The 12,738-nt window shown below is 34.2% G+C and overlaps 1 protein-coding gene across 1 annotated transcript in view; it reads right to left on the bottom strand.

The window, feature by feature from the left end:
• The window catches only part of LOC103139307 (B-cell receptor CD22-like), a 47,934-nt gene that overhangs the window by 16,566 nt on the left and 18,630 nt on the right, over positions 1-12,738 (bottom strand). The window contains exons 6-8 of the mRNA XM_016672331.1: positions 9,832-10,143; positions 4,796-5,059; positions 4,481-4,602 (exon numbers count right to left, since the gene is read on the bottom strand). Coding sequence (XP_016527817.1) covers positions 4,481-4,602; positions 4,796-5,059; positions 9,832-10,143 — 698 coding nt within the window. The remainder of the gene's footprint in view (positions 1-4,480; positions 4,603-4,795; positions 5,060-9,831; positions 10,144-12,738) is intronic.

Raw genomic sequence — 12,738 nt, 5'->3', positions numbered from 1 at the left:
AATTGTACATTAAGGCTTGTAAATTATGTTGGATATAACTATCTTGTTTGAGTTTAATTTTGATCATACTCAAACTAGTTATGTACTGAAGCAAACACTCATGGTCGGTGTGCCAAGACTGATCGTCATGCTTACAGAAGGATCCAGTTTCACCATGACTCAGTGACAAATTTTACTGCTGTGCTCTCTTCATGCAGGCTGCTTATGCATGATGTCTCAAATGGAGCTGACGTCTCCAGCCTGCCATGCAATAGTTTTGGTTAGCCTTTGTTTGCTTTTCGTTGTGAATTTGGCCTGGTGGGACCAGTTGTCCTGTTGTCGATCTTTTTTTTACAGTGCATTCTCTTTGCTTTTGTCTGGTATTAGTAGGGGCTTCAACCGCCCCGTATAGGGATGGCCCTCTGCTGTACCGTTTTGTTCTTTTTGGTCGGCTCACTAGGTCCATCTTTCGGTTAATACTTTTGGGGTTTTGTATTTTCCTCTCTTTTGTGGAACATGGGGGACTGAGGGTATTTAATTCTCTCTCCTTTTTCTTCACAGAAAATCAAAGCAGCTGAACCAAAAGAAAATTTCAAGAGAGTTTTAAAATAAAATAATTTTTTAACCCTCATTCTTGCCTCCATGTCCTCAAATATGTCGTGCCCTTTTTGGACGTATAAATTAGTAAAACTGCATTAGTTGAGAAGACTTAGAAACTTAGACTCAGTTAAATTTGAAACATGTAAGGTTGTTCCACTTGTTGCTGAAAAACTCTTTCTGTTCCAGGGGCGTTTATTGGAGAAAATGTCCTTCAGGCACAATACAGGATCTGTCCAGAAGAGGTCAGGATTGCTTGGTTATTGTTTCTATGTACAATTTGCTTTCCATTTTTTTCTTAGACAATCACAGTTCACTACTGCTGTCATTCCAGATGAGAGCAAAGTTCTCAGATCTCAGAAGTTTGACAGATGGCAACCGGAGATCTTTCCTGCCCACAGTCATCGCCATTTAAAATAACTCTAATTAAATGAATCACAACAATATTTTAATTCCATTTGGGATCAATTAAGTATTTTTGAATTTGAAGTTGAATGGTTTTCTAAAAGCAGCTAGTTTATCTTGCTAGTGGTGTAGTCTGGTCATACTTTGCCTTGATGTTTTCGGTTGGTAACATGGAGAGTTAAAGATATGATGTTTTAGTATAAAGTACTTTGGTGGTTTGGTTAAATAACAGATATTCAGGAACAACAGAAATTAAACAGTCAAGCTTTTTATTTAACCTTTTTCTAGTGTGCACTAGAGTTAACCAGTAATATTTATAAGGCAACGTATGCCCCCTTTCTACACAAATCAATTCAAAATGAATGACAGAAAACAATAGATAGGCTGAAAAAAAACAGTAAAATAAAAACTCTTAGCAAGACTCTTAACAAAGGCATTGTATTAAACTGCATTGCATTATATATAATTATTTACATAATAAAAAAGCTGCTAAAATATAAATTGATAAAATGTGGATAGCAAACAACTGGACAAATAAACATGTTTAAATAATAACAAATCAAATGTAGACCCGGTAGTACTGATATTGATATTGTACAAAGATACTCAGTTTTCAGGTATGTCCTTGAAGGCAATTTGATAATGCATTTGAGTGTAACTAGATAAAGTTTGATTATTTAATTGTTGCACAGTATTTAAATTTTAATAAATATCCGTTTTTAACCTGAGCATGTTCACTTTCTGCATACATTTCTAGTTTTAACTTCTGCATACAGACTTCCCAGTTCCAACAAAAAGCTCACACAATGCATATCACCCCTACTATCTTCTCCTCTTTGTAGTTTGTTTTGATATTTCTTGACTAATTCACACTGACATGAACCAGATGTTCAGTTTTCTTTCCTGAACACTCTCTGGTTTCTTCTACATTCTCATAAGTGGAGTTGGTGCATTTTATGCCAGTTCCAGGTTGGTGGTTTTCTGCTTGAGTAAGTGCAGCAGAGTTTGCATAAAGGACGTCTTTGATTGAGTTTGGTACCTAAGAATGAAAGGACAATTTCATTCACCTATTAGAAATGACAATAATGAAAGAATAAAAGAAAAAGTTGTAGTCAACAAACCTCTTTTTTCTCTTTCATTTGATATGCATCTGTGTTGACATCACCTCCAATCCCTCTAGCTTTATGGTGAGTCTTATGAAACCTAAAAAAAGTATGGTGAACATTTAATATTCATCTTTTTTTCACTGATCAACTTAAAGTCTCAGAAAAAGCAAAACACTTATGGAGGCAGAGATAAAATAACATCTTACGTTGTCATCTTCTGTATAAGCAAGGGGGAATTGTTACAGAAGCTACAAAATAACAAATTAAGAAACTAAGCAAAACACAATTATTTTTCTCTTCACTTACCAGACCAAATACAGCACGGCAAATACAAGGAATACAAAACCAGTAACTCTGGTGATTAAGACAAGCGCTAGGATTAACCCTGCAATACAGATTGAAGATTATGAGAATTATTTTTGCTGCAGCATTATTTTGGTTCACAATTTGACAGGGAAACAAAAACCAACAAAAAACAGACCTTGGTTTTCTCTTGAGCTCTCAAGCCAGCTGACAAAAATCGTTTTACTGGCTGATCCCAAAGAGTTGGAGCTGAAGCACAGCAAGGTGGACAGATCTCTGTTTTGTGGCTCATTCACAGTGATGATGCTCCTCAAATGTAAGCCATCTAGAAGCTCATTTGTAACCATCTGGCTAGATTGACTAACTGGTTGTCCATTCAAGAACCAATGAGTCATTGGAGTCGGGTTTCCCACCGTTTCACAAGAGCATTTGAGCTGATTTGCAGTTTTGGTGCAGTTTGATGAGAGCAGGATCTGTGGACGGACTGGAATGAAAGCAAAGAATATAATCAGCATATAAATCCTAAATAAATGTTGAAAAAAATATATTTTTAAAGTAATATTAAAATACACTAAATGAAATTTAACATGTAAATCTTGCTTAGATACATTGTGAACTCTTTAGTTGTCAAAAGTTGTTTTATTTAAATAAATTTAACATTTTTAGCATGAGGAAATAAAATAAAGAACTGAATGAAGGAAGACAGTTTTGTGCCAGCGGTGGAAATGTGGAAGTTTTAGAGGTTGTGTGAGCAGTAAGACATCATGAGAGAAAAGAGACATGATACTGCAGGTCTGGTGTTTCATCATGAAGCAACAAAAAGGAAACAGGAAAGATGATAAACAATCAACACAAACATCTTCAAAGGAGGACTGTCATATGAAACTCGGAACTAAAAAATAACACGAGTCACTTATGTATAAGCTTACAGAGATAACTCTGGGCAACATTAACTAAGTATTTACAGGTCTCTTGTTTTGCAACAGGTGACTTCCTACATCCATTTAGTAGAGAGGAAAGGGGAGAGTCTGAATGATTGACAGCGCTAATCTCTACACAAGGTGATTTCAGACTCTAATACTCGGGATCTCAAACTTCCTGTCATGATCCATAGCTCCTGATCATAGGTGATGGTTAAAACTCAGACCAGTACAATGAGAGCTTCACTAGCACAGCTCTTTCTTCGCCACAACAGAGCAAAGCAAGGTTTGCATTTCTTTAGATGAGGCCAAAAGTCATTTAGCAATCTGCAGCTCCATCCTGCTTGTAAACTCCTCCACTTGCTCACTAACTAGAAAGGATCTGTCCATCTTCTTTTCAGTGTCTTCAGTGTTAGAGAAGCTGACTCTCAAGATCAAAGTCATATTTGCTCAATTTGAATCCAACATGTGCCATGATTGAGCCTCTCCCACTGAAGACATGGAACCTAGATTAAAAAGATCCTCAAAGGGCTCCATCCTCTGTGTCAACAATCACCACCAAAATGAAACACAACCTGAGATGCTAACAGTTGGTTTCCCTCAACAAACCTGACGCTTTCCTCTGAGACAGAAACCGATGACCTTCAGCAAATGTCTCCTGAAAGCTGATTTTGCAGTATAAATCTTAAACGTGGCATATTTACAGCCCCGTCTCTCCTGGAACAGTTGGAAATTAAAGGTTTACCTAACAGGCTGAACCCGAGCTGCTAAGCATCAGATTCCCCTTGTCTTGGTGAGATTCCTCTGCCTTTTCCTCAAAATCATGAATCTGTTCTGATCCTGATCTAGCACACAGTCTGAACCACCACTTCTTGCCAAAGTATATAAGTAGAATCATCATTCAGGAAGTGAAGTGCCAAAGAACCCACACTGTCGGGATTTTAGGGATACTCAAACCTCTTCACTGTGCATGAAAGGAGTGTGAACAACTTATCAAATAGAAACATGTTCTCTAACGTCATACGTACACAGAACATCAATGTGACTGAGGTTGGAACGTTCTTATCCCACATCATTTTGAGCCTTGCAGAAAAAAATCTCTCTGTCTGTAGATACTGTAATGTTTAAAGTATTTCCAGTTCCAATGACAATTTCCTGAGCTCCTTCAACCTCATACCAGGTGTAATTCTGCTCTGCTGGGTTGGCATCACTGCTGCATGTCAGAGTCACATTGCTGTTCTCTAGAACCGAACCAGAGGGACTGACTGAAACTGTTACCTTTTTAGGGGAATCTAAAAAAATATTAATATTACAATGTTAATATGGGCATAAATGTAAAAGATATGTACATTTAAATATGTAAATATCTTTACAAAGTTATAACAGTTGAAGGACATTGCCTGTATATTTTCCAATTTAGCTGAAACTGATATAAACCGATGCTAATAGTGAACTTTATGTTTGTGATCTGAATTGTATACATACACAGAACATCAATGTGAGTGATGTTTGAATGTTGTTCTCCAACATCATTTTCAGCCTTGCAGAAAAAACTCTTTCTGTTCATAGATACTGTAATGTTTAAAATCTTTCCAGTTCCAAAGACAGTTTCCTGTCCTCCATCAGCTCTGTACCAGGTGTAATTCTGCTCTGCTGGGTTGGCATCACTGTTGCATGTCAGAGTCACATTGCTGTTCTCTAGAACCGGACCAGAGGGACTGACTGAAACTGTGACATTCTTAGAGGAATCTAAAGAAAAGGGCAAATGATACATTGTTAGTATGGACACTAATAAAATATCTTTACAAAGCTGTGACAACACAAGGACACTAATAGCATTTTTTTCCCAGTTTTTCTGACACTTCTGGAAACTTCTTGTGCGTATATAATAGACATTATCGATCTAATTAAGTCTTATACATACACAGAACATCTATATTTCCGAGGTTGGAAGACTAATATCCAATGTCACTTTTAGCTTTGAAGAAAAATAGTATTTGTGCTGCACAAACTTTTAATGTTTAAAATCTTGTCCTCCAACATCTCTGTACCAGGTACAATTCTGCAATGTTGGGTTGGCAACAAGTCATTGTTACATCAGTTTTCTCTAAAACTGTATCAAAGCCACTGAGTGAAACTTCTATGGTTTCAGGGAAATCCAAGAAGAGGTAAGCAAATTATTTGAACCCCATAATGTAAAGAAAGTTCATAGCAGGTATTTGTCAAAACAAATAAGCTAATATATTGTGAAACTAATCCAAGTGGGGCAAAAAAAAAAAACAACCTTTCACTGGGCTTCAAAATGGAGCAGTTGTGAGCACTGTTCCCTTGCAGCAAGAATGTCTTTCCAAATGCAGTGTACATGTTATCCTTGTTATCCTTATTCCTTTCCATGTACTCCTGTACTTTTTCCACAATGCAAATACATGCATGTTAGGCTAGTTGACATGCATGGGATGTTAACTAGATCAATTGGATTAAGTGTGCATTTGGGTTTATTTCTATATGTCTAATGAGTAACCCTATGATGGACTGATGACCTTTTCAGACTTTGCTCTGCCTCTTATTGAATGACTTCTAGAGAGATAAGTTCTATTTACTCTACCATGTTTAAATGCAGGTAATATGTGAAATGTTGTCTTAGTTTCTCACTACATGTAACAACAAATATGTTGTCAAAGGTATGTTAAGACAGTAAGCAATGGATATTTGTGATTATTCATGGCTGAGTTATTGATGCTGTTTTGGATTAATTTTGGTCGACTAGCCGCTCCTGGGAAGGCTCACAATTGTATCACATTTTCTCTATTTTGGCATAAGAGCTTCGATTGTCATAAGATTTTCAAAACCTTAGAAAAACACCTTGTTTTCCAGATTAGTGGGTGTCAATTCCTTTGTTTTACACCTGTTGAATTTCTTTAGTAATGGATTTGATGTTTAGCCTTTTGAGATCTTGAGCCCATGTACTTCAACAAGAAATGTTCTATTTGAGGTATTTTATGTTTGTACAAATTGGTCAATATTCAGGTGTGGTTAGTGATGAACTAAAAATTAACTGATCGGATATCCAAAGGCACTAATAAATGCCTTTGGAATGAAGTACAATGAATTTATATTTTGATGTCTAATCGATTCTAACTTAAGCAGAACATGGTAATTTGAACATAAGCTACAACAAATCTCCTTAGTTAGCTTCAAATTTACTTATTTATACATAACTGATCTGATTTTTATTTTTATTTTTTTATTTTTAATACTTCTTCTGACTGGTATTAAAATTTTACTAAGGTCTAATCTAAGTTGTTGACTTAAACTGAATACAAAATCTGTGAATGTAGCTGAAGTGGATTGGTGCCAAGTATGCTTTTCTACCTAAAAGACTTGGTGCTAATTAATATAGATAAACTAAAAATACCAAGAGAAACAATTAGATTGTTGCACTGATTATGAGATTAGTATGAATAATTTTTGAGATTCCACTTTTTATAAAAACAGATTTTTTTACACTTCCTCCACATTGTTCTATTGTATTTTACATTGTGCATAACTTTTTTTATTATCAGGGATTACTTTCTTAGTTGAATGCAAACATTTCTGAATCGCAGCATTATTAACGTTGGGCTAAATAAAATAATTTTTTAAAAAACCTAATGCTTTATTAAATCAGTAAATCATTATCAGATATTAAAATCAGAGTGTTTATCTGAAACATGAAGGGTGACAAACAATTTGTATGGGTAACTAAGTTTTATTTAAAGAGGTTTATTTCCTCGTTTATTTCCTCCGATTTGAATGAAGAACAATAAATCTAAGAAATTCTGTGAATTGTCCAGGCATACCTTTTATAATGATTCTTTTTAATATTATTGTTATTACTTATAAAATATTAATTTAAAAAAATATATCTTTTTGAACTTCATTTTTGTTGGTTCCCTTGTCTGATATCTGCAGTTCATGTTTCACGGCATTACAGTAAACTTCTTGAAATAAGATAATTTTGATTCTGCAAAGTGATTCACTGATCAATTTGATAAATATTTAACATTTTTATCCCAGTGCCTACTCAGGTCATCCAACAAGATAAATTCTCCCAAGTGGAAAGCTTGAAATTGCTGTGTGATTTGTGGATTTAACTTTTTTCTGAAGTACACTCTTGCAGCTTAATTTATAAGTTTTAGTTGTTTCTTTGTACTCTGATGAAGGTCAAACAACAGCATGTTNGAAACTTCTGTATCTTTAGGGAAATCCAAGAAGAGGTAAGCAAATTATTTGAACTCCATAATATATAGGAAGTTCATAGTAGGTACTTGGTAAAACAAATAAGCTGCTATAAACAAAAACAAACCTTTCACTGGGCTTCAAAATGGAGCAGTTGTGAGCACTGTTCCCTTGCAGCAAGAATGCCTTTCCAAATGCAGTGTACATGTTATCCTTGCTTAATTCCTTACCATGTACTCCTGTACTTTTTCCACAATGCAAATACATGCATGTTAGGCTAGTTGACATGCATGGGATGTTAACTAGATTAATTGGATCAAGTGTGCATTTGGGTTTATTTCTATATGTCTAATGAGTAACCCTATGATGGACTGATGACCTTTTCAGAGTTTGCTCTGCCTCTTATTGAATGACTTCTAGAGAGATAAGTTCTATTTACTCTATCATGTTTAAATGCAGGTAATATGTGAAATGTTGTCTTAGTTTAGTTTCTCACTACATGTAACAACAAATATGTTGTCAATGGTATTTATGACATCAATATTTTGGGGGGTTAAGACAGTCAGCAATTGATATTTGTGATTATTCATGGCTGAGTTATTGATGCTGTTTTGGATTAATTTTGGTCGACTAGCCGCTTCTGGGAAGGCTCACAATTGTATCACATTTTCTCTATTTTGGCATAAGAGCTTCGATTGTCATAAGATTTTCAAAACCTTAGAAAAAAAAAACCTTGTTTTCCAGATTAGTGGGTGTCAATTCCTTTATTTTACACTTGTTGAATTTCTTTAGTAATGGATTTGATGTTTAGCCTTTTGAGATCTTGAGCCCATGTACTTCAACAAGAAATGTTCTATTTAAGGTATTTTATGTTTGTACAAATTGGTCAATATTCAGGTGTGGTTAGTGATGAACTAAAAATTAACTGATCGGATATCCAAAGGCACTAATAAATGCCTTTGGAATTAAATAGAATGAATTTATATTTTTGATGTCTAACCGATTCTAACTTAACCAGAACATGGTAATTTGAACATAAGCTACAACAAATCTCCTTAGTTAGCTTCAAATTTACTTATTTATACATAACTGATCTGATTTTTTATTTTTTTATTTTTAATACTTCTTCTGACTGGTATTAAAATTTTACTAAGGTCTAATCTAAGTTGTTGACTTAAACTGAATACAAAATCTGTGAATGTAGCTGAAGTGGATTGGTGCCAAGTATGCTTTTCTACCTAAAAGACTTGGTGCTAATTAATACAGATAAACTAAAAATACCACGAGAAACAATTAGATTGTTGCACTGATTATGAGATTAGTATGAATAATTTTTGAGATTCTACTTTTTATAAAAACAGATTTTTTTACACTTCCTCTACATTGTTCTATTGTATTTTACATTGTGCATAACTTTTTTTATTATCAGGGATTACTTTCTTAGTTGAATGCAAACATTTCTGAATCGCAGCATTATTAACGTTGGGCTAAATAAAATAATTTTTTAAAAAACCTAATGCTTTATTAAATCAGTAAATCATTATCAGATATTAAAATCAGAGTGTTTATCTGAAACATGAAGGGTGACAAACAATTTGTATGGGTAACTGTAAGTTTTATCTAAAGAGGTTTATTTCCTCGTTTATTTCCTCCGGTTTGAATGAAGAACTATAAATCTAAGAAATTCTGTGAATTGTCCAGGCATACCTTTTATAATGATTCTTTTTAATATTATTGTTATTATTTATAAAATATTAGTTTGAAAAAATATATCTTTTTGAGCTTCATTTTTTGTGGTTCCCTTGTCTGATATATGCAGTTCATGTTTCACGGCATTACAGTAAACTTCTTGAAATAAGATAATTTTGATTCTGCAAAGTGATTCACTGATCAATTTGATAAATATTTAACATTTTTATCCCAGTGCCTACTCAGGTCATCCAACAAGATAAATTCTCCCAAGTGGAAAGCTTGAAATTGCTGTGTGATTTGTGGATTTAACTTTTTTCTGAAGTACACTCTTGCAGCTTAACTTATAAGTTTTAGTTGTTTCTTTGTACTCTGATGAAGGTCAAACAACAGCATGTTTGCGAGATAAACATCCTGGCTTTGGTTTTCTCCGCATTTAATTTTAAATGCATTTAACTATTAATCATGCAGTGCAATTAGCATTAGATTCCACCTTAAGTTTTTAGAAACTAAATAAACTTCTTTAAATGTTGCGTTTGACATCTCTAAATCTAAAAGCTAGATGTAAACAAATACCCTGAGTTTCCATATTAAAAGAAGACAAAGAAACTTACAGAGAACATCTGGAATTAAGCTTGTGGTAAGAGCTGCATCAGAGCTTCCATCTTGTTTCTTGTACCCAGCAGTGCAGGAAATGTTCTGTTTATTGTGGAGGTGAGAAGCAGTGAAGTTCATAACTGAGGTCTTGAATTTAGTTTTGTCCAGTTTCTCCTGCAGTGTTTCCTGAATGTCCCCCAGTTTTGGGGTCCAAATCAGAGTTGGAGGATGAGGCAGACATGGAGCCGGAGCAGAGCAGGTCAGACTCACTGACTCTCCCTCCTTTATCTTCAGTGTGGACGGAGTCAGAGTTGGTGAGGGAAAATTATCTGGTTGGAAAGTTCAGATGCTGTTTATTATCAGTGTGTCAGTAAAATACAATAAATTTAAACATAGCTACCTCAACATAATTTATCCATCAAAATTCTGCATGTGAATGTTAACCTACCTGTGACCTCAATTTTTACATATGTTGAGGAATAACTCCATTTTAGAGGATTTCCACAGTCAATTCTGAAGTAATAATTCCTGGTGGGACCAGTCTTCACATTACTGAAGGTTGTGGTGCAGTTTTTCTTTGTTAAGTCTCCTGTTTGTGGATTTCTGTCAGTTAGTTGTGCAACATCGCCTGTGGTTGTGGAACGCCATATAGCTGTACATTGGTTATTTAAGTTCTGTTCATACTGATCCTCTACATCAAAGGAGCAGGGGATGGTCACACATGATCCTGTCATAACTTGCACGATTTTTGGCAAATTAATCTGAAATACGTTACATTTACAGCCTGAAAAACAAAACAGATATTGAAATGAAAAAAAATCCTGCAATTTTTTATTTATTCGTTATCATGACTTAAAAACAGCAATAAGTTTAACATTGAGACTTTGCAGTTCATATTTCATTCAAGAGGTTACAATCAAGAGGTTCTTGTCTGAAATAGTTTTTGGTTTGTCTCAGATTTTTGTTTTGCAACATGTTACATAAAAGTTTCCACTGTTCATGTAAACACTGTGTAAAGATGGGTCATGTTTCACAGTAATTTGCAATTATGAAAATTGATGGTGATTTAAGTGCAAACAACCAATGAAGTTGGAATAAACAACACACTGAAAGAATGGAACTGATTAAATTGTCAGGAGTTTAAATGTTAAAGTTTTTTTTTCTAACTTCTGTTTATATGCTGCTAATAGAAATGCTGGATAGAGTGAGAGCAAACCATTATTTACAATTTGATGTGTAATTTAAATTAGGACGTGCTCAGTATTTTTATGAAAATTCCATTATTTATTTAATCATTTAATATGGATAATTTTAGAAACACTCTAATCTGGAATGATTTAAATACAACAATATCTAAAACTTTCAGTAAAGTTTAAATGTAATCAATTAGAAACTCACCTTGTAGTAAAGAGCCAATGAGAAGAATCATCAGAGGTCCGGCCATGTTTGTTGAGCTGAAGTCAAATTACTCTGCAAAAAACAGAAACCATCTGTGATCATTTTATTTATATTAGACAGTCGACATATAGAACAAAATTAATTGAAGATCAATATGAACTTAGATTTATGTTGTGTCTTCTAGTATTTTGAGAACATAATTTGGCAAGAAGTGTCATTCAGTAGTTAAATAAATCAAAATTGTAAAGTATTAAATGGTAAAAAATAACATTTCACCGCTGCTTTTAAAACGACATGCATCATAGATATATTTATTTTAGAGAACACTTTGATTTGTAGTGTATCANGAATCCTCTGAAATGAATGTCAGTACCTCCAAATCTGAGGCCATGGTCTTGAGGCGGTGAAGAGTAGAGTCCCTTCTCTGGTTTAGTTAAGTTTAAGTAGCTTGTTGTTTTGTTCAAGTCTGAAGGAAAATGAAGCAGGAGATCGATAGATAGATTGGTGCTGTGTCTGCAGTTAAGTGGGTACTGTTCCTAAATTGGAGTTGCTGGCAAAAGTGACTGGGGATAGGGAAGTCTGGGTCTCCCTACTTAGGCTGCTTTTTACTTTTTAAATAATTTATGTAAGGCTTTCACCAAAGCTTGCAGTCAGTCATGAATCTCTTAAATCTTGTTTCATATATCCTTTCCATTAAACATAGTATTAGCATTGTTTTGTTTCCCTTTTATTAAATCTCACAATACATATCACGGTAGTACATTTTCAAATTATGTTTTATAAGGGAAAATAAAAGCTACTCAAACAAATCTGGCATTGGTGTCCAGTGGTAAAGTTATTTCTAAGGCTTTGGGACTTTAGCAAGTGTACTAGAAAAAACATTTCTTTAAGCTGCTACTGTTTCTACGCTATCATTAAAAAGCTTGTGATAAAGTAAAAATAAAATGAAAGAACAAGGGAAGAAAAAAAGAAGCAAAAGCATCAACTTACACTTTCATTTCAACATGTCAGAAAAATGTGTGGCCAGATTTGAAAAATAAACAGGAATTTTCTAACTGGATTGTTTAAAAATATTTGTTAAATATTTAATGCAGTATATTTAACTGGCAACTTTTTTCTTGTTTTACTTTATCTACATGCATAAGACATGTTTATTTCAATAATTAAAAAGACATATCCCCAAAAACCCAATAGACAGATGGCATGAAAGTTTAACAATTTGAAATGTAAATGTCTCACCTTTTACCAGAACTTTTGCAGCTCCTTATCGGTCCATCAGAAGGTTTTACACAATCAATTCAGTCCATGTAGACGAAGTAAACACTGCTCATTTGTTTGAAACCGCATACATTACCAAGAGACAACACTTACTGTATGTCTTCTAAAAGTCAGTAGAGCCTAGACTAGGTTTACATTTTTTGAAGCATTAGCAACTCACCTAAAAAATGAGGAAGTAATTTAATAGTTGAGAAATACGACATAAACTTCCTCACCAGTAGTTTTAAACAGCACCATCTTCTTCCTCT

This window comes from Poecilia formosa, unplaced genomic scaffold (genome assembly GCF_000485575.1).
Source record: "Poecilia formosa unplaced genomic scaffold, Poecilia_formosa-5.1.2 Scaffold59, whole genome shotgun sequence".
Taxonomy (NCBI): domain Eukaryota; kingdom Metazoa; phylum Chordata; class Actinopteri; order Cyprinodontiformes; family Poeciliidae; genus Poecilia; species Poecilia formosa.
The sequence above is the reverse complement of the archived record's forward strand: the minus strand, read 5'-3'. Positions and strand labels throughout refer to the sequence as shown.